The sequence below is a fragment of the Xyrauchen texanus genome, chromosome 5 (genome assembly GCF_025860055.1).
Source record: "Xyrauchen texanus isolate HMW12.3.18 chromosome 5, RBS_HiC_50CHRs, whole genome shotgun sequence".
Taxonomy (NCBI): Eukaryota; Metazoa; Chordata; class Actinopteri; order Cypriniformes; family Catostomidae; genus Xyrauchen; species Xyrauchen texanus.
This window is the reverse complement of record NC_068280.1, coordinates 45,074,223-45,094,768: the sequence shown is the minus strand read 5'-3', so window position 1 is coordinate 45,094,768 and position 20,546 is coordinate 45,074,223. Positions and strand designations below refer to the sequence as shown.

The window sequence follows — 20,546 nt, the reverse complement described above, 5'->3', positions numbered from 1 at the left end:
TAAGGACAGCTGTGAAAACAATAGCTGGAAAGTGGAAAACTAGTTTTTAAAGAGCCGTTTGGGAGTCAAAAGAGCCAGCTCTTTTTGATGAGCTGAGCCGGATCACTTCTCACCGGAGCTTACCCTACGCCTACATCATATGCCGGAACTCGACTCTGTTGTGATAGCGCGGACGGCCGTTACCGGAAGCCAGTAATTATAGTTTATAAAGTAATACATATGGATATTTTTCTTACAAGAATGCATCACTTCACTTCAGAAGGCCTTTATTAACTCCTTGGAGCCGTATGGATTACTTATTTGATGGATGGATTTGTTTTTTTGGGCTTCAAAATCTAAGATACCATTCACTCCCATTATAAAGCTTGGAATAGCCAGGATATTTCTTTAATATAACTACGATTGTGTTTGGCTGAAAGAACAAAGTCATATACACCTAGGATGGCTTGAATGTGAGTAAATTATGGGATTGTTTTCATTTTTGGGTGAACTAACCCATAAATTGTCCTCCCTGCCCAGTAGATGGTGATATCCAAAAAGAATGCATATCACTAAAAACAAAAGAAGAAAAATGCAAAAGTGAAAGTGAAATTGGAGATTGATCTGTTTCTCACCCACACTTCTGAAGACATTCACTTGGATTTTATGGACCTACAGAGCTCAGATATTCTTCTAAAAATCTTTGTTTGTGTCCAGCAGGAGAAAGAAAGAAAGTCAAACACATCTGGGATGACATGAGGGTGAGTAAATGATGAGATAATTATAATTAAATTCATGAACTTTACCTTTGAAGAGTTATTTATCTACTGAATTCTTTGGGAAAGATGTTTATTTAAATGTTTTGACAACAAAATGAACGTACAACAGTACAGCCTTTTGAAGAGACTGTAAGATTATCCCTCAAAGTCTTATTTACTTTCACATAAAAAAAATCAAGATGCTGCTACAGTGAATAAGGTAGCCATACTTGGTTGACAGGTACTGTACTTGGAGAAGATCAAGAATGTTCATTGAGCTTTAATGTACCATTAAAAACATTATACCAATTCCTTTGTAGAGCTTTTTGGGGTATAAAAAAGCATGGGTTTAGCAAGAGGGAAATTCTGCATCTTTACCCATTCAATAGCTGTTTATTTTGTTATCTTTTTGTCTTTAAAGTTTTTTCTTTTATAAGTTTAGCAACACAAAGCCTGTCTTGTTAAAGGACTTACTGGTTGAATGGAGGTGAACTAGAAAGGTGATGCAGAGGGATTCAGAAAGAATGTCATGCCATTGATAATTTACAGTAAGTCATAATAGTGAAAAAGCTATTGAATTGCCTGATTGGGCCCTGTATAACCTTACTGCTGTGGTTCATGCTGAATGAATCTGAACAGGCTTTGTTTGAGGAGGAGAGAGAATTTTGGTAAACCTGCCTGCAAACTTGTCTTGTCCAAATGTTCCTGATCCTTTTTGTGATGACAATATAATCAACTCTGCCAGTTAGCATGGATCCTGTAATGGGCTTAGGCGTCAATGGATATAAACCTGAGCTCAGTGAGGGAAGGTGTACCTAAAATGTGTGTGTGAGTGCTAGATAAGAAGAAAATGCAGTGATGGAGATGTTGTGGTGTGGAATACATGATAATCATAATAGATTCCTTCAAAACGGGAAACATTGTGCTGAGATTGTTTTTCTTTTCTTCTTTCTTTCATATCGAAGTTTTCATGTCTAAAGTTTTGTCGACGTGTGGTATTTTAGTTTGTTTAAAGGGGCTTTACCCGCAAGAATAATATACATTTTCATGTTTATTCTGTTATGAATGTCGTCTCATAGAGAAGTGTAAGACTTTCTTCGAGGAGTTAAAGTCCAAGCACCATTATGTACTGTAGATGTACACATTGTGCAATAGATAAGGAAACACATAAAAGTGTTTTTCCAGGATGAGGTTCAATTGTATGTGCATGTCTGAACTGGTTTGTTCATTCAATCTGTGCTTCCACATATGTTCCATGCTTAATGCTCACAGCTATTTTAAATGTTTACACTTGGCCTGACATGCACATATACAGTACATGACACATGATACAGAGTAGCTAATTGACAAGTGTACTGTGAACACAACAGCAAGAATGCTGTTCAAAATGTTCTCGTTCATACTTCAAACCATAAATTGCATTTAGGTTTATTTACGCTGAAACAACATTTTTAATTGCAAATTCATTCAACTAACTCAAATACTGGACACTGTTGGTCCACTGTGTTTTATCAAGGGCAGGGTCAATGCAGCTAGCTATCAGGAGATTTTGGAGCACTTCATGCTTCCATCTGCTGAAAAGCTTTATGGAGATGAAGATTTCATTTTTCAGCACGACCTGGCACCTGCTCACAGTGCCAAAACCACTGGTAAATGGTTTACTGACCATGATATTACTGTGCTCAATTGGCCTGCCAACTCTCCTGACCTGAACCCCATAGAGAATCTGTGGGATATTGTGAAGAGAAAGTTGAGAGACGCAAGACCCAACACTCTGGATGAGCTTAAGGCCGCTATCGAAGCATCCTGGGCCTCCATAACACCTCAGCAGTACCACAGGCTGATTGCCTCCAGGCCACACGGCATTGAAGCAGTCATTTCTGCAAAAGGATTCCCGACCAAGTATTGAGTGCATAACTGAACATAATTATTTGAAGGTTGACTTTTTTTGTATTAAAAACACTTCTTTTATTGGTCGGATGAAATATGCTAATGTTTTGAGATAGGAATTTTGGGTTTTCATGAGCTGTATGCCAAAATCATCAGCATTAAAACAATAAAAGACCTGAAATATTTCAGTTGGTGTGCAATGAATCTAAAATATATGAAAGTTTAATTTTTATCATTACATTATGGAAAATAATTAACTTTATCACAATATGCTAATTTTTTGAGAAGGACCTGTAGTAAGTTAATTTGACTTAACTTTTTGAAGCTGTTGTTTCCAGTATGCACCAGGCTTGAATAATTAATGAGCATGCGTGGTTTCACTGCTTGCAATTTTATTTAAACCATTTGTATTTTTGATCTTGATGTTACAGTCGGTAACTTCTTGTTTTGTGAACGATTAAGCTAATTTTCTGCTTAAAATGGTCCGTTCATGATCCCCAAAAAATTATCTGGTAATTGTTAACATCATCGTGTTTTGAGCACCAAGTGTTGAGGTTTGAGTGCGCAGCACCATGATGTGATCCCGTTGTCAGTAATGCAAGGTGATGTTGTCTAATAGATTACATAGCATGCATGAAGCTTTCCTATGGAACACTTTCATATGTCATGTGGTATATTGATGTGTTAATAATTAATGTTCAAAATGTAAAATGTTTTAGTAAAGTGTTCATTTTACTAAGCTAATTTAAATACCATGCACATTAGATTTGTAAGAAAATGTTATTGGAAAAGTTAAGTTAAATCCACTCTCTCACACAATATTATGTCATGAATTTAAGTAGAGTTTGCTTTATTTTATATAATAATAAAAAAATTACTTGAACTGTGTACAAAAACTTTAAAATAAGATAACAATTAAGTAAATCTTACTCGTCATTTTTTATTCAGTGCATAACTCTCATAGTTGCTGGAACATGAAGGGTTACAGCTGGTGGATACATAACTCGTATGTTCCCCTAGATGTGGCCCAAGACTTTCACACAATGTTGTTCTTGTGTATATGGTTGAGTGACAATAAAGGGATTTGATTTGAAGTGTGAACTTAGTATGTTTCTGGCAATTCCTGGTCGGGTCAGATTACAAGTAAACCATTAGTGCATAGAAAAAGCAAAAGAGAAACAGAGAGAGATAGATAACAGTAAATTAAATCAACTGATAGGCTAAATAGTTAAACAGATTACTTAAATTATGTTTATTGTAATAATAAAAATGCAATCCTAAACAAAACTCTTTTAACATCAAACTAGGTGAAATGCTTTGAATATCTGCATGGCAGAATGGCATAATGCATAAGTCTAAATATTGTACTGAATCACAAAATGTAAATTATTATACTGATATTGGTCAGTACCAGTTCTATGTGTCTTCACGGGTTTACATTCATATATAAAGACAATAATATTTAAAAGTAACAAAGTTGTCCTATTCAATAATACAGACTGTAACACTTTACCAGTACCAGTAATTGCTTAAAACAATCATTGTCATCAATCATGATGGAAAAGTAGGCTACCGATTATGCAGTATCTTTCATATAAAACTGTGTCGTAGTGCTTTTTTCTGTAAATAACCCAAACAATCACACACTTAAATACACTACAGTATGATCTAGTTAGCAACCCATGCTTCTGAATCCTCTGAAATGATAAAAAATTACACTTTCTTAAAGGAAAAATGTGAAAGTAAACAGGTCAAATCTGATCATATACTAAATGGGTACAACCACAGAAATTCTTTAAGCTTCTTGCTCACAGGGAGTTGTTGAATGCTATCCTTCCCAAAACTTTGCACCACTGCTCTCCTTGCCATTTCTTGTAGGCTTTGTGCTGCTTCTCCACGATAGGGCTTACTCAGACTCTTTTTGGGGGAGGATATATAGTACTCCAGCAGGGCAAATAGACAAGGAAAACTGTGTTTACTCCCAGCCAAATTAAAACCCCCATCTTTCAGGAGCACCCGTACACTTGTAGGTCCCTCGGGAGCCCGATAGCTTAGAGTGAAGAAAACATTCACCTGCATGCTATCCCGGATTAAGAATGTCCCAAGGGGGAGCTTGGCAAGTTGTGCGTGAGCTTCATCCACATCCAAGGGACCCCAATAAAATCCACTGTGGCTCAAGTGATGCACAGCCTGGGTGATGAGATTACAGTCCTGCTGGTGGCGAAAGGGGCGAAAGTGTGTTGGTGGGACAGAACAGGGCGTAGAGGGCTCTGCTGGCTTGGATGGGCCTTGTGGCACAACTGGAAGGTCAGTGTCATTGTGTTGGACCATTCTCGATTGGGGCCCAATCATGACATTCCTCCATGGTCCCAACACATAAACAAGTAATTCTGTACAGCCTGAGAGAGAAAGAGAAAGAGAAAGAGTTGTAGCAAGAAGAGGTAGGAAGAGCGCTTGCCTGAACACATTCAGGAAAGTCTGTGTGTTTGTGTATGTATGTGTGGGAAAGCCATTTTGATGTCAGTTGTGCCTTGTTTTACCATAGAAAACATTTAAATTTGACCATTTACAGGCAGATTATTCTCAAGACACAAAATGCATACAAACACACCAATAAAAAATATTTCTTCCTTTTAGTAGGGTAGAATGGGGATAAAGGACCTTAAGGAATTTGTGCTTTTTTCTGTTCAAAGTCTACGTGTATCAAAATTGGAAGAAAAAAAAATACATTTCTTTTTATTGAATGGTAATGGAGCAACACAATTTGTGTAAATTGGAAGGTTGTTTTGATTCAAATTAGTTTTTGAAAAAAGGTGGTAAGGGAGCCTTTTGCCCCACACTTGGGGAAAAAGGCCTTAGGGGGATTATAGGGCAAAACTGGTCAATTTAAGCAAATACTTTTAAGAGAGCAAGACACTTTTCTGAGTAACAAATTAAGATAAAACTTATTCAAAATAACTACATTTGGCATTTCATAACTTCTCAAGTATTCTATAAACAAATGAATCTCCATTGTGACAGGATCTGTCAATGTGAGCCCACTTCAAAAAAACATCATAGAAAAACTATTCGCCCCACTTAAACAGTGCTTTTTATGGTGGCCTTTTGCCCCTGCAACAGGAGAGCTTTTAAGCCCAAATACTATAATTTCACTTATTGGTCACTTATTACAAAACTTTTATTTAATTACCTTTCTGAAAATTACGAATATGTATTTTGCCCTCATATAAATAGGATTCTCATTATTAACATAAATTTGCAACATTTAAACATTATTAAATATAGATCAAATTAGCTCAAATTCATAGATCTTATGAATCTCTGAAATCTTATGGATCAGAATTTTAAAGTTCTTAGTGACAAACAGTTGTTTAGGAAAGTACTGTGGTGTTTTTTGTTGCCTATTTGTCTTTTGGAGAGAAAATATCTGGTTTTATTTAAAGTGCCTTTAAATCCTGTGGGGCTTTTAGTACCCTACTTGAAAATTTGCATTATTTGCTTGAGGCAGTCTGTTGTGTCACCATGAGAACAGTGTCTGTCTGAAGTGACAGTAAAGATTTAGATCAACCAAAATCTTGGTTAGAACTATTCAAATGTGATTCTCACTGTAATTGAAAATGAATACATTTCTGATTCTGTTCTCTGCAAAACTTTTTTTATTAGCTATTGTACGAACACGTTACTTGAATTATTGTACGTGCCAGGGAGTTTCCACAGCCTATAATAAATAATGCATGACTCTTTTGCGACGTTGTCAAAGAATGATTGGCCTAATATTCTTTAATTATTTTAGATTTTCAAAATAGTGCCAATGCATTTAAACAAATGCTGGAAAAAGTTGTACAACATGGGCGGATGTTAAAATTATTAGTAACATATGGTTCTATAATTTTGTAAAACGCACAGACACGGAAAGGCAACGAATCAAAACTCGCATAAAAAGTTTTTTTTTTTTTTTGTAATCGTTAACGACCCCACTAGTAAAAGTGGAAAAGGTTCTTAGAAGCACCATTAACGGTTTCAGCAACTTAAATTGTTCTCCTAGCATTATAGGAACGTGAAAATGTTCTCCTTTATGGCAACAGACTGCTAAACCACAGTTTATGAACGTGACAACGATTAACAATTTCATATTTCGGAATATCAATTGTGCGGTTTGCATGTTGACGAGGTTTTCATGCATTGATAACAGTTTTTCACACTGCAATGAATTGTGTGCGAAGCCTCTCAGTCCAGTTCTCAGATCAAAAAACACTTACCGCAATTGTAGTTTTGATGTTGACTAGTCTAAATTTTCCAGAATTGTGTCAAGATTTCCTGCGACACTGCTTTTTTGATGTAGGCTATCATGATTCTCTCAACTGGCTGAACCTTACAAAATAGCGAAACCGAAAGTTTTTTTGCACCAATATATACAGACACGCGGCAGTCTGCCAATCAATGAAAGATCTCCTCCAAGAACTCCAGATATTTGGATGTCGGATACGTTGCGATATATAGGCTACGCGTTTTATTTTACTTATGATACGAAAGATACATATACCGTATGTCAATGAAACGCATCCTAACGTACACTCCTGTATTTATAGGCTAATGGAATTAGATTTGGCAACTAGCGTACAGACTGACCCCCATTTATTCTCTTCAAATTGGCCAAGATCTCGGGTATAAAGGAGACACCAGATGTGTATGTACAGAAGCCTGTGTTAAGCAAACAATAGAGTTCATGTTCACAATATGCGCATACAAATGTATTTTTTATGTTAAGCCTCATAAAATACCAGTTTAATTTCACTTTCGCTTTGCGCCCCGGTTTACTTTAAATCACGTGATCTGTAGGTTACATAGCGATCTCCGTCTATAATAGATTAATGATTAGAAGTGTTAGGTTTTTAGCCCTTTTTATTTTGATTGTGTAGGACTGTAACCTAAACACTCTATATGGATTAAAAACTGAAAACAGATATGCATAACTACAGCTCATATATATATATATATATATATATTTAGGAAACCCAATCTTCTATACAGGCTATAGTCAGCTACTGTATATGTGAACAAAATAAGTATTTTACAGCAATTTATATATAGGCCCCTATATATATATATATATATATATATATATATATATATATATATATATATATATATATATATATATTACTTATTTACTCAAACTGCATATATAGCCTACTAATACACACACAAATGTGTCACATAAGTGTGCAATTTAAATTGTTTTATATGGACATGAATTCAATGCAACTTGTAAATGCAGTTTTGAAAATAAACTGTTAACAGATGCTGTATGGTTTTCAGTTCTTTCTGTAGAAGTCTTAAATTGATTTTCATCTTTGGTCTATGTAAACATCTGTATCTCTGACAGTCAAGACAGTCATGCAAGCCTGGAAATCATCAAAGACATAATTACAAATACATGATGTCCAGGTTAATATATGTGTTTTAAAATTAATAATACATAAATAAAAAATCCCAAATTAGTTTTCATTTTAAAATGTTTTTTTTTTCTAATGTGTGTTTGCTTATTATTTAAATGCATAAATCATTTAATTTAAGCAGTTTTTGATATGTTTTGCATAATCAAATGACAGTTTTGTCTGCAGATTTTTAAGAATTACCATGCAATGTACTTCGGATGAATCCAAACATTAATTTCCACCTTAAGTTAGTTTCCCTTTTGAGATGAGTCCCAAAAAATACGCAGTGGAAAAGATAAAACTCCCAAGAAGACCAACTATTATTACCAGTGTCATCAACTGCCGAACACATTAATAACACATTCACTCCAATGATTTTCTTAAGCAAGGTGTAGTCCCATATCAAAAAAAAAAAAAAAGCTCACCACAACCCACCATACAGCAGACCTGAATGCAGGTGCTTTTTCATTTCAGTTTCACTTTGGCTGACCCAGGTACCTACAATATATTATAGAGATATATCATATTCATAAAAAAGTAACTCAGTAAGAGTACTGTAAAAGTACAGTAAGACTGTTTTAAAGTCAGAAAGACTTGGACTAATCTATCTATCTATCTATATATATATATATATATATATCATATCTAAAAGAGGAAAATGATCTGATACCACAAGAAACTGGTCTCTTAAAAGAAAGAGGTAGTTTGCCAGCTGATTGTCTTAACATTAGAATCTACTGTGGAATGCAATAGGAAAACATCATCACTTTCAGAATGATGCCACATCATAATCAACAGAATTGATGATCCTGAAACAAAAAGCACAGAATCATTTTAAAACAGCACTGATATTTCTCTAGTCTAAAAATCTGACTGCAAACCCTCTGAGCATTGCATTCGACAGGATTTCAAGTGTGTGTTACAGTCTACATTGCTAGCATTGCTAGCAGGGCAATTTCTGAGCATATGGGGGCCCTTAAGCAAATTCCTACTTGGAGGCCCACCCTTTTATAAAATAATAATAACAATAAATAACTTTACAAAGATTGTAAATAAAACAAAATAAATATTTAAAAAATACAGCTGCAAATCAGACTCACTTTTAAAGCTCCAGGTGTACTTGGCTTGCCAGTTCCATACCGGCTCGTGCCTGGTCACGGCTGAAGCCCAAAAATGCAGGCATAGAAAAATTGGATATCATTCAACTTATGCACCAGGGACTCTAAAGAGACAAGTCTCATGATTTTAGGCCAAACTATTCAGACGTTATAAGCAACATTGGAGGTTTTTCATATTTCCTGACAACTAGGTGGCACTGTGCCAAAACTGTGCAGGTACACTCAGGTCATGCTTGTAATGACATATTGTAAATTTCATGTCAATACATAAATCGTTGCAAAGATATAGCTTTACGTGCATTTTGGTGTACTCGCTGTCATATTTGTTGAGTTATATAAGAACAGTTTGGTTTATCATCATGAATTCCATAACTTTTTGTCATGAGTGTCTCTAGATGATATGTACCAAATTTTGTGCAAATCAGACACACAGCCTAGGAGGAGTTTGAAAAAGTAGGTTTTAACCAAAAATTTGAAATGCCGAAAAGCCGAGTTGGCGGAGCCGAAACACAATGCAGCATCTGGGGCATGACCCAAGGAATCAGTAGGAAAATTATTTTGTTACTAGGACTTACGGTTCAAAAGTTAGGCAAAAAAGGTATGTGGCAATTTGAACTGTTGGTGGCGCTAGAGGGTTTGAGTGAGAGACCCCAAATTTGAGTCAGTTACATTTGAGAGGGAGATTTGTCAACATAGGCAAATACTTTTAAGACAGCAAGATGCTTTTTGGAGTAACAAATTAAAATAATACTTATTCAAAATAACCACTTCAGAAAAGGGTTAACCATTTCCAAAACGTAAGAGACATTTTGAAATGTTGGTCACACTAGAGGGTTGGAGTGAGAGACACCACATTTGGGTCAGTTACATTTGACAGTGTACTCTATCAGTGTGACAAATTCTTTCCTTGGTACGGTTCTATGGGCTGCCATAGACTTTCCACGGAAAAATAATAAGAACACTAACAGATCCCATAGGAGCTTCTCACCTTCGGTGCTTGGCCCCTAAATATAAAAAAACGACCTTGCTTTGTGGGGCACCCTGGTGGCTCAAGGGCCCAAAGCGGCTGCTTATACCTCTTATAGCTAGAAATGGCGCTAATTGCTAGTTTCTACAACCAACCATTGTAAAACAAAGCAACTGCCCCATTTGCTTCCAAAAGAAGCACGGACACTCAATATTTCTGCACTCTGTTGGCAAATCACGAAAAAGAGTCAAATGGACAACAATCTGTTAGCCACAGTCCATTCATGTGGTGATTATAAATAATTTATTATACATTTTAACCCTCAAAAACCCCAAACTGAAACATTTTTTTTTGTTTACGAGGACACAGATGCGGTTTCAAGTTCCTTCTTCCTGCTGCGCCTCAGCATGTAGGCAGCAGCTGTGAGTGCAAGAGCACCATATGTGGCAAGAACAAACTAGAAAAGGGAAGAGAATAAGAGGCAGAACAAAATGCAATTAAGACACAAACTAATGTGACAGTTTCTAGAACATTTTCACAAGCACGATAAATGCACGTGTTTGTTTGTTTTCTTTTTGGTATGTTGTCTGACCTTTTTTTAATCCATTAGTTGTATTCAGAAAGGTAAATTGGTAAATTATGTCTTTAACAAGGAGACATGCCCTTTATTAACAGCATATAATTGTTAAAAAAACGAGTAACTGTAAAACATTGATCTTACATTTCTGCGTCCTTGTAATGTGTAGCTGTTAAAATATTTCCTCCATCCTGTCAGTTGAGTTGGGTTTGGTGCATTAATCCCAAAGAGTTGTTTCTGTATTTCACGCGCGCACACACACACAATATCAAAATCAACATTAACACGGATGTAACTTTGGCATCAAGTGAAAACAATGTCCAAAATAATCGTATTGCCATGGTGTCATAGTATGTTTTTTTAGTTTTTTTGTAAGCATATCAGTCATACGAGTTCAAACATAATTCGTTTTCTGTCTTAGAAGGGAATAGATTTCATATAAATTGTACTTTATATTCATGACAGCATGTATGACAGCTATCCATTGTCAATAAGGCTTATTTGTGTACCTTGACCTCGGTTATGAGATGACCAAAGCTTGTCAGCGGAATGCGTGTCTTTACGGGAGAAGTCGGCATGTCTATAGCCTAAAAAGATGTTTAAAAATGTATGGAAAAACTTTTGCCTAAAAAATGTGTGTAAGCTTGAAAAATATTGTTCATATGGCTCAACGCTTACTCTATTTACCTACTAATCAAGTAGCTAGCTAGAAGCTACAAGGGCACGCTGCGGGTGTCTGCCGCTGTATGTGTTCCGTATTGTAATTTTTTTCATGGCAACACACCATCCAATTAAATAGCCCCAACAAAGATGTTGAGCCAATGCTTGCAGGTCTGGGGGCGGGGCTTGTTAAAGTTACACAAGCGAGTTAAAGCGCCCGCGTTTGAAATGGATTATGGTCCATTTTTGTAAAAAGTGGTAACCGAGGTAAGAGGAAGCTATAAAGAATATCAGGTAATAATATATGGATACATTTCAACCGCTTTTATTTAGCTTCCTCCAAAGAGAATTGAGTATGGTAATATAGTAAAATATTTGCTAAAGCCATAAACTCTGAAGTGCTGCTTACTCAGAGGTGAAATGTATATTTCTCAGATGGTGCTGTCTTATTGCTCAGGCGAGTTTTCAATTATGATTGGAAACTTTGGCTCAGATATTTACACTATAACTTCTTAGATTAAAGGGATAGTTCACCTAAAAATTACAATTATCTAATAATTTTGTCAACCTCATGCCATCCCTAATGTGTATGACTTTCTTTCATCTGTTTAACACAAACAAAGATTTTTTTTGAAGAATATCTCTCTAGTGGCCAGAACTTTGAAGGTCCAAAAAGCATTTAAATGCAGCATAAAAGTAATACATATGATTGCAGTGGTTAAATCCATGTCTTCAAACAGCTCAAGATTTACTGTATATATTTTGTACTGCCCAGTAGGTGGTTATATGCACAAAGAATGTGAATCGCCAGAAACAACAGAAGAAGAATGTGAAAGTGGAGATTAACCATTTTATGAGTTTCTTGTGTTCCCAGGGAATAAAACCCATGACCACCATGCTCTGCCTGTTAATCATTTTATGTGCTCTTTTTTTTAATTCATGTGGGTAAAATATTTAAAAAATATATATATATTTCTGCTTTTTTCTGAGTAAACTAAAGAAAGATTAATGAAGCTTAGCATCAGGGGTGAAACCTAAATGCTCCTAAAAATAGATGGAAGTCACATTGGCCTTCGTGCCAAGACAGACCATTTTATTGCTTAAAATTTACAGTGATTTCCACAAGCCAGATAGCACATGTACATTTCTAAAAGCTGGCTGGTTAAGAGCGTTTCATTTGGAAAGCATCACATTCTAATTTACATCTGCTAAACATCTTTAAAAGATCAGATTTACAAACATTCTAAATAATAAACTTTTCAAAAGACATCTTCTGAATATCGGAAAACGTCTTATAGACACATTGCAGATTAGCAAACAGCCTAAAAAAATACTTCTTCCAGATGTAAACACGCACACCAAATAGACATCTGGGTGATGTATGTGTGCTATCAGGGAAGCTTAGAAATAATGTGGCTTTAAATCTAAAATGAAACAATAGAGAAATGCTTTTCTGCTTTTTACAGTTACAATCAGCCAAAGTAAAAATAACAGCCTGTGTCACATGAGGATTTAGGAAGTTATGTCTGATTGCCTGATGACATTGCCTCTTTTCACCTGTCACTTACAGGTATATCACTTGGGGGAAGTCTTGCAATTGTTTTATCCTTCACCAGAAAAGTGGCTGAAAGAAGGTAGCTAACAATAAGCCAGTATATTCTACCTACTTATTAATTAACCTATAAACCCATTTCTGAAGTATGTATACTACACAATTATATCTAGAGGGAGGGTCCAAACAGTATATATATTGCAAATATATATCTAAAGTACATTAATAACTAAAGTGTTTGTTTTATAATATTATAAATATGAGCATTTGAATAAAACAGGTTTAATTGTACCAGATTGAAGATCCCTGCACTTCACCACAAGACTGTTTATAACATTCTTGTTATCAATATTGTATTTTTTTACATCATTATTTGTTTTGCTAATTTTGCTGTACTTGTAGAATATTTGCAACTGCCTGTCATGAATGAAACCTGCAGGACACAAGGTCTTACAACCACCACAGGAGAAGTAAAGTTATGTATTGTTGTGCAGGAGTTATTTCAAGGCCAATTTGGCAAGATGACTTCCTCTTTTCAAATCCTTAATTCTAAAGTGGTGCTCAGTGAAGCGTAAATAAAAACAGTTTTAAATAGTTTTACAAAAATTGATTTGCATAAAAGTGTGTTTAGCAATACCTCCAAACTACTAATATACAGCATGAGAAAAATATACTCTATGTACACAATTGCACTGAGATTGTCTTAAATAATTGTTCCCTAAAATCTATGCTAAAAAAAGGATATGATTTTGTTTCAATCAGGCTACTCAGTTTCACAGATTTTTGTGACTCACAATATGTTTGCGTTCTGTGTTTGAAATCTGTTTTCTACTATTGTTATGACTGCCAATCTGCAGGCAAACTTTGGGAGCAGAAATTCCAGCTAGGTAATCTTTCAACTTTTCTGTCTTGGAATATGCTGGTGTGGTAGAACTGTAACATTCATCATGTTTGAAGTCTAGCTATTAAGTTGCACATACTCATATTTAAACAGATTGTACACTGCCAAGATTTTGGCATTCAAATTGGGGAACTTCTGGTTTATGTTTTTGTTCAGCCCCTTGTGTTTGCAGAGTAGCTGCATTATGTAACTAAAACTGTAGGGCGGATTTAGTTAAAGGAATATTCTGTGTTCAATACAAGTTATGCTCAATCGACAGCATTTGTGGCATAATGTTGACTACCACAAAAAATCATTTTGACTTGCTCCTTTTCTTTAAAAAAAGCAAAAATCTAGGTTACAGTGAGACACCTACAATGGATGTGAATGGGGCCTGTACATGTTAAAATACTCATTGTTTTAAAAGTATAGCCTGTGTTAATAGTATATGTGTAACGCTTGAGCAGAGAGGCAGACGAGGAGATGCGGATACAAATGCAGTTAAGAATTTATTAAATAAACAAGTAAACACAAAGGAACAACCCTCAATGGGGAAATAAAACATAAAACTAAACTAAACTAAACACGATGAACACAAACAGATAACTCAGGCAGGGAACACATACCAGGCTAACAACATACCTCCATTAACAAACAACGACTGACAGAGACTGATCAAACAGACAGGGTTTAAATACATAAATGTGGGACAAAGGGGCCAATGAACAAACAGGACTCAAACAAGATAACAAGGAGATTAACAGAAACCAAAGGCAAATTAACAAGGGCAGGTGAAAACAATGAACAGTGAACACGAGGGAAAACAAGACTGTGGAGCTACAAAAGTGAAAACTAAGGAGTACAAAAGTGACAAAAATGGTAAACAAAAGGGCAACAGTGGAACAAGACAGGGTATACATAACAATATGTGTGTTAATATGATTTATATGTGATAAAATCACTTACATTTTCTGGGTAAAGTTACAGCCAATTTTAAAACCTCATTGGCATGACTATGTAACGTCAACAAAACCTAAAACCAAAGTCTTTCTCGCAAATCAGTCCACTGTCGGCCATCTTTGGAACGCTCTCAGGAGTCTATTTCCATTCATGACAGTACAGCTTCTATCTACTTGAATGGGGAAAGAATGAAATCTCAAAAATGTTTGGGCAAGATTATGATCAAAACACATTTTAAATCAACAATAAAATCTGACAATACTGGAATCATAAATTGTGCTTCTTTACCTCAGATAACACAAAAAAAATTCCCAGCTTGAATAGCTAATGTGCATGTGCATTTTAAAGTTGGGCATTCCAATTTCACCCATTCATTTTAATAGAAGTGGGCCATCTCTGCTAAATAATCTCTGTTAAAACCCTAAAACGACTTTACAAATTATGATTTTAACAACTTTACAGCTCAATTAAAACATGATTTTTAACAGAAGAATTAATTAAATGCTTTTATAAATTTAGAAATGTCACATTTCTTCATTTAAATCCTCCAAAAATTGCCCCAGTTAATTTCCATTGTAAATGCCTCACTGCAACTTCGATTTTTGCTTCTACTTTTTTTTTTAAAAAAGGAGGGACGAATTGAAATAATTTTTTGTGGTAATCAACATCATGCCAAAAATGCTCTCGATTGAGCTTAACATGTATAATTTTCCTTTAAATTGGGACATTTTTGACAAATCATCTATATTAGAATTAAAATGTTTATGGATATAATGCTCAATTTCCAAAAGTGCTATTTTTGTGTTTAGTTGGCTGTATGTATAAAACTTCTCAGAAAGAATAGTCTTAAGCTTTGAATTAGGTGTCAAAATTCTTAGCAATGAGGAGGACTTGTGTAAGAGTTTTTATAAAGGTGCTAAAACCAACTTTCAGCAAAGTCTAAGACTGATTCTTGTTTGCTGACTGAGGTGACACTTATGTGTTGTGAAATAAGAACTACAATGATGTTGACCCAAAATGGCTGCCTTAAAACACTGAATAAGCCAATAGTGAGCCTGCAAGTGTGTCCCAGCTGGTATGACATTCATTCATTCATGATTCAACACAAAACATTATATAAAAAAAGAATGTTTGATTATAGGTTATTATCTGTTGATTAATTATTTGATTAATTAAATGAGAAAGTCAAATTTAATTTCCTGTATTTTAAACATCATTCCACATATTGCCGAATGCTCAATCAACAGCATTCCAGTGTGGCTCTTACAATGGAAGTGAACAGAGCCTGTAAACATTAAAATACTCACTGTTTCAAAAGTATAGTCACAAGACATAAACAATATGTGTGTTAATATGATTTTAGTGTGATAAAATCACTAACTATTCTTTTCTGTGTAAAGAGATAGCCAATTTTAAAACCTACAGTAGTTGCCATGATGATGTCAACAAACCCTAAAATGACTGTAAAAATTATGATTTAAACAACTTTACAGCTCAAATAATACACAAGTTTTAAGAATTAATGCAAGTGCTTTTATAAACATATAAGCTTCACATTTTAAACCTTCCATTGTAAGTGCGTCAATGTAACCTTGATTTTTTTTATTTTTTAAAAGAAAAGGACAGATGAGTCTAAATTATTTCTGGTGGTTATTAACATTGCCACATATGCCACAAATGTTGTTGATTGAGCTTAACTTGTAAAGCTGAACATTCCTTTAAAGAACCATGACACTCCAGCCTTATCTGGCCCCTGACCTGATGGCCCAATTTACCTGAATTCACCCAATATACAGTAAATAGGCCTTCTGATTTATTGTAATCAGTTACTATTTGTAAAACAGTTAAAGGATGGGCAAGGAGGAGGCAAGAACCGGCTTGACAATATAAATCATAGTTTAATGGTAAACTTAAAAGACAACAAAAACACACATGACGGACATGTCCGCTAACGCTCTCTCTCTCCCGCACGATCCTCTGCAGTCAGCCTTTAAACCTCACGGAGGCATAATTAGCCTAATACGGGACCGGGTGTGTAGGATCACGACCCGGCCCCGCCCTCCGCCCTGCCACATTCCTCCCTCATTCTCTCAGGCTGGGGAGCCCCCGGCCTGACGTACACCCCTTTCCCTGGGGAGGGCGCCTTCAGCTGACTGCCGGCAGGTCATCCCCATCTACCTGGACGAGGGAGGGACGAGGGAGGGACGAGGGGAGGGAAACAGAAATGATTAAAATGGGAGGGTACTCCTGTAACAGTGTAGTACCCCCCCAAAAAACTGTAAAATGTAAAAGAGGATAAAGGCCAACGCAGAGCGACAGTGAGAGAGAGAGAGAGAGAGGAGAGAGAGATGAGAAAAAAAAAAAAAAAACTTACTCGCCAGTTCTCCGATACGCCGCAGCTTGTTCGTCGGCCACTCCTCCACCCTTTATCGGACGACAGCCGCTCCTCTCCGGGCGGATCCGAGGCTTAAACCCCGCCGCGTTTCAGCGGCCGGTAGGTGACTCCTCCGCCCCTGGCAGCGGCCCTGACCACTCCAGGCAGTCGGCTTGGAGCCCCTCCTCCCCTCGCGGTCGGCGGCCATCGTCCTCGTTCAGGTGGCTGGGCTCTGATAGGCGATCACGACCCGGCCCCGCCCTCCGCCCTGCCACACTATTCTATTACTGTTCCTCAAAACATCTGCAACAGGTTCCAAAAGTTCCAGTGAATGCTGTTTGCCTTGATCTGTCTTTCAATCAAATTGAGTTCATTGACAAGAATGATCTCAGCCTATATAGTGAGCTGAAAAACCTAAACAACCTCAAGTTCATTCATGAGGAAGCAATCAACTCTCAAGAAAAGCTGGAATTTCTTGATTTGTCTTTAAACAACCTGAAAAATCTATCTTAATTTTGGTTCCACAATCAAAAATCTTTAAAGCAGTTGAACCTTTTAGGAAATCCATATACCACCCTCGGGCCTGCACCTCTGTTTCAGTCTTTTGTAAATTTGAGTACACAGCAATTTTGCAGTCCTTCACTAAAGAAGGTATACAGGAATGGCTTAGATGGGCTTACTCATATGGACGAGATGACATTTGTTGGCAGTAACCTGAGGTCATATGAGAATAGGAGATTTAGAGCAGCCCAACCCATCGGTTTAGTTTCGTGAGCCTTCAAAATCTCATTCAGGATGATCCAAAACTTGTCTTTAAGATTCTTCAAGATGTTTCCCACCCTGACACTGTGCTGATTATCAAAGATGGTTTACTCAGAACAAACACTTCAGTAGAACCTTTCAAAGAGCTAAAAGAAGGGGGCACAACAAGTCTGACTTTACTGAAAAGCACCACAACATATGAAGCTGTCACCTCAGTCTTGTTGAGCATGAATGGTTCTGCATGGTCTTACATTGGTCTTGAAGATGTACATTTAGTTGTAAAGGGTGGTGGCAGAAAGCTAAACCCATTGAATATAAAAGCTTGCATACTGCCTTCATACGTAATCTTGACATACAAGGCTTCTTTATGTTTAGCAGCATGGCTCAATTGGGAATTATCCTATTGAATTTTCTCAAGGTGTCTGTGATAAACTGCACACTTTTTGTGATTCCTCGTTTAACTGCTATCTTTCTGAATAACACTAAAGACTTGGATCTTAGCCTAAATCTACTGTCAGACCTAACAATTCAGGAGACCTTGTATACTGATCAACGGGCATTTCAAAACCTCAACACACTCAACGTGAGCCAGAACTCCTTAAAATCTTTTGGGCTGTTGTCGAGTCTGGTAGCCAATCTTAAGAGACTTATATATTTGGACATAAGTCACAATAGCTTTGGTTCTATGCCAGAAAAGTGTATCTGGCCAGCAACTCTCAGGTTTCTGAACCTTTCAAGCATAAAGATACGTAAGTTGACCCCTTGCTTGCCTTCTAGCTTGACAGTCCTGGAACTCAGTGAAAATGATTTAACAGTGTTCCACCAAAGATTTCCTTAAGCTTAAGCTTATACTGACAGGCAACAGATTTATGAAACTGGCACGGGGGAATTATTTCCAAGCCTAAAGACACTTCTCATCCAAAGAAATGCCTTGCATATGTTCAACAGGAAAACTCTGATGCGGTACAGAAACCTGCAATACTTGGAGGCGGACTCAAAACAATTTTGTGTGCTCCAGCGAGTTTGTGGCTTTCTTCAAACAGGATGTTGAAAATGTCGTTATCCTACGGGATGGTCATCGTAATTATCTCTGTGACACTCTGTCTCAGTGTTGTGTTCAGTTATAGTCTTAGTGATTGGACTTGTTGTTACCTGTCACAAGCTCCACGTTTTATGGTACCTGCAGATGACTATAGCATGAATACAAGCCAAACAAAAACCAGCAGTTGGTCAATCAGCTAAAGAACTCTGTTTTGACACTTTTCTGTCATACAGTCAACAAGATGCTGAGTGGGTCGAGGAGGTCCTAGTTCCAGAGCTAGAAATTGCTCATCCTCCCTTTGCACTCTGTTTGAACAAACAAGACTGCAGGCCAGGTCGCTGGATCGTAGACAAAATTATTGACTCGATTGAGAAGAGCCACACTATTTGTTCTGTCTGAGCACTTTGTCACCAGCGAATGGTGCTGCTATGAACTGGAATTTCCGCATAGTCGATGAGCACAACGATTCTGCTGTCTTGATACTTCTTGAGCCAATCAAGGAGGAGACAATTCCCAAGCATTTCAGCAAACTGAGGAAGATTATGAACTCCAGAACATATCTGGAGTGGCCGGAGGATGAGGAAAAAGATCAGAGTTCTAGAGCAATCTTAGAGTCGCCCTAAGGAGAGACGAACGTTTAAGAGTAAAAACATGATCATGCATTTCCTAAATTTTAATGGGGAAAATGTTTTGATCAACTGTTTTGATTTTATTGTATTGATCTTATTTTAATAGTTTCCTTCTAATTGTTTGGATTAACCTTCTATCTGGAGTTTGACAATTATTTTTTCCCCTATCTGTTTTGGGTAATAAAACATATCAGAGTACCAGCACCACTGTGAGCATATAGTGGTTTGTAGTTAAATATTAATTGGAAGCACAACAATACCCTGAACAAATATAGTGGCCAGAGTGTTCCTGTAATGTGACCTGTTTCAATAGGTTATCTAATTGTAATTTAATGTACTGTTTCTTTCAAAGAAAGTTCTATGAATGTTTAACAAATGTAGCATTACTTCAAAATCAGTTCAGCCGTAATCTGTTAGTTAAGTAAATAACCAGTCACAAAAAAATTAATAAAAAATGTACAATTCTTGTTGCACTTAAATCTTTAATATTCTGATGATAGTGAAACTTTGTAATGTGGCACTTTTCATACCACTGTCTCCTTAAGATGGTTCGCTTATGTTTTCCTCTTTTGTAAGTCGCTTTGGATAAAAGTGTCTGCCAAATGAATAAATGTAAATAACATAATATTTTCTGTTGAAAGTTAATGTTTGTGACAATGTACCTTACAGTGCACCACTCCACATAATGAACTGTCATAAAACCAATCCAAAAATGTTAACTGTATGTCCTTGTGACTTTTTATTTTATTTATTTTTACAAAAAAACATCTTATTGTTTTTGATGTATCTAGAAGGTTTATAATTTTGAGCACATTGTCTTTATATATTGGCCTGCTCTGGCTTAACAGCTTGGGCACTTGCCATAAATATAATAATTTCAAATAAATGATTGAGTCAAATATATATATATATATACACACTCACCTAAAGGATTATTAGGAACACCTGTTCAATTTCTCA

General features: G+C 36.3%; 2 protein-coding genes across 5 annotated transcripts; one reads left to right on the top strand and one right to left on the bottom strand.

Annotated features, from left to right (window-relative positions):
* Positions 1–3,524: 3,524 nt before the first annotated feature.
* Positions 3,525–11,478, bottom strand: socs1b (suppressor of cytokine signaling 1b). 4 transcript variants are annotated; one of them, XM_052126577.1, is made up of 6 exons: positions 11,415–11,478; positions 11,237–11,314; positions 10,872–10,964; positions 8,736–10,607; positions 8,501–8,563; positions 3,525–5,026 (listed from the first exon to the last, which is right to left on the bottom strand). In XM_052126577.1, the coding sequence occupies exons 4-6, from the start codon at positions 8,791–8,793 to the stop codon at positions 4,389–4,391; spliced, it is 759 nt and encodes a 252-aa protein (XP_051982537.1). In that variant the 5' UTR covers positions 8,794–10,607; positions 10,872–10,964; positions 11,237–11,314; positions 11,415–11,478; the 3' UTR covers positions 3,525–4,388. The 4 variants fall into 4 exon arrangements, with proteins under 4 accessions (XP_051982537.1, XP_051982536.1, XP_051982535.1 ...); XM_052126576.1 differs by having other exon boundaries at positions 8,736–8,802; positions 9,166–10,607; positions 11,237–11,474; XM_052126575.1 differs by having other exon boundaries at positions 11,237–11,474.
* Positions 11,479–18,600: 7,122 nt separating this feature from the next.
* tlr2 (toll-like receptor 2) lies at positions 18,601–19,612 on the top strand. Its single transcript, XM_052126343.1, is given in 8 exon segments — positions 18,601–18,749; positions 18,751–18,791; positions 18,794–18,909; positions 18,911–19,013; positions 19,016–19,334; positions 19,336–19,395; positions 19,397–19,542; positions 19,545–19,612. Coding segments are annotated over 8 exon segments (1,002 nt in total).
* The last annotated feature ends 934 nt before the right edge of the window (positions 19,613–20,546 follow it).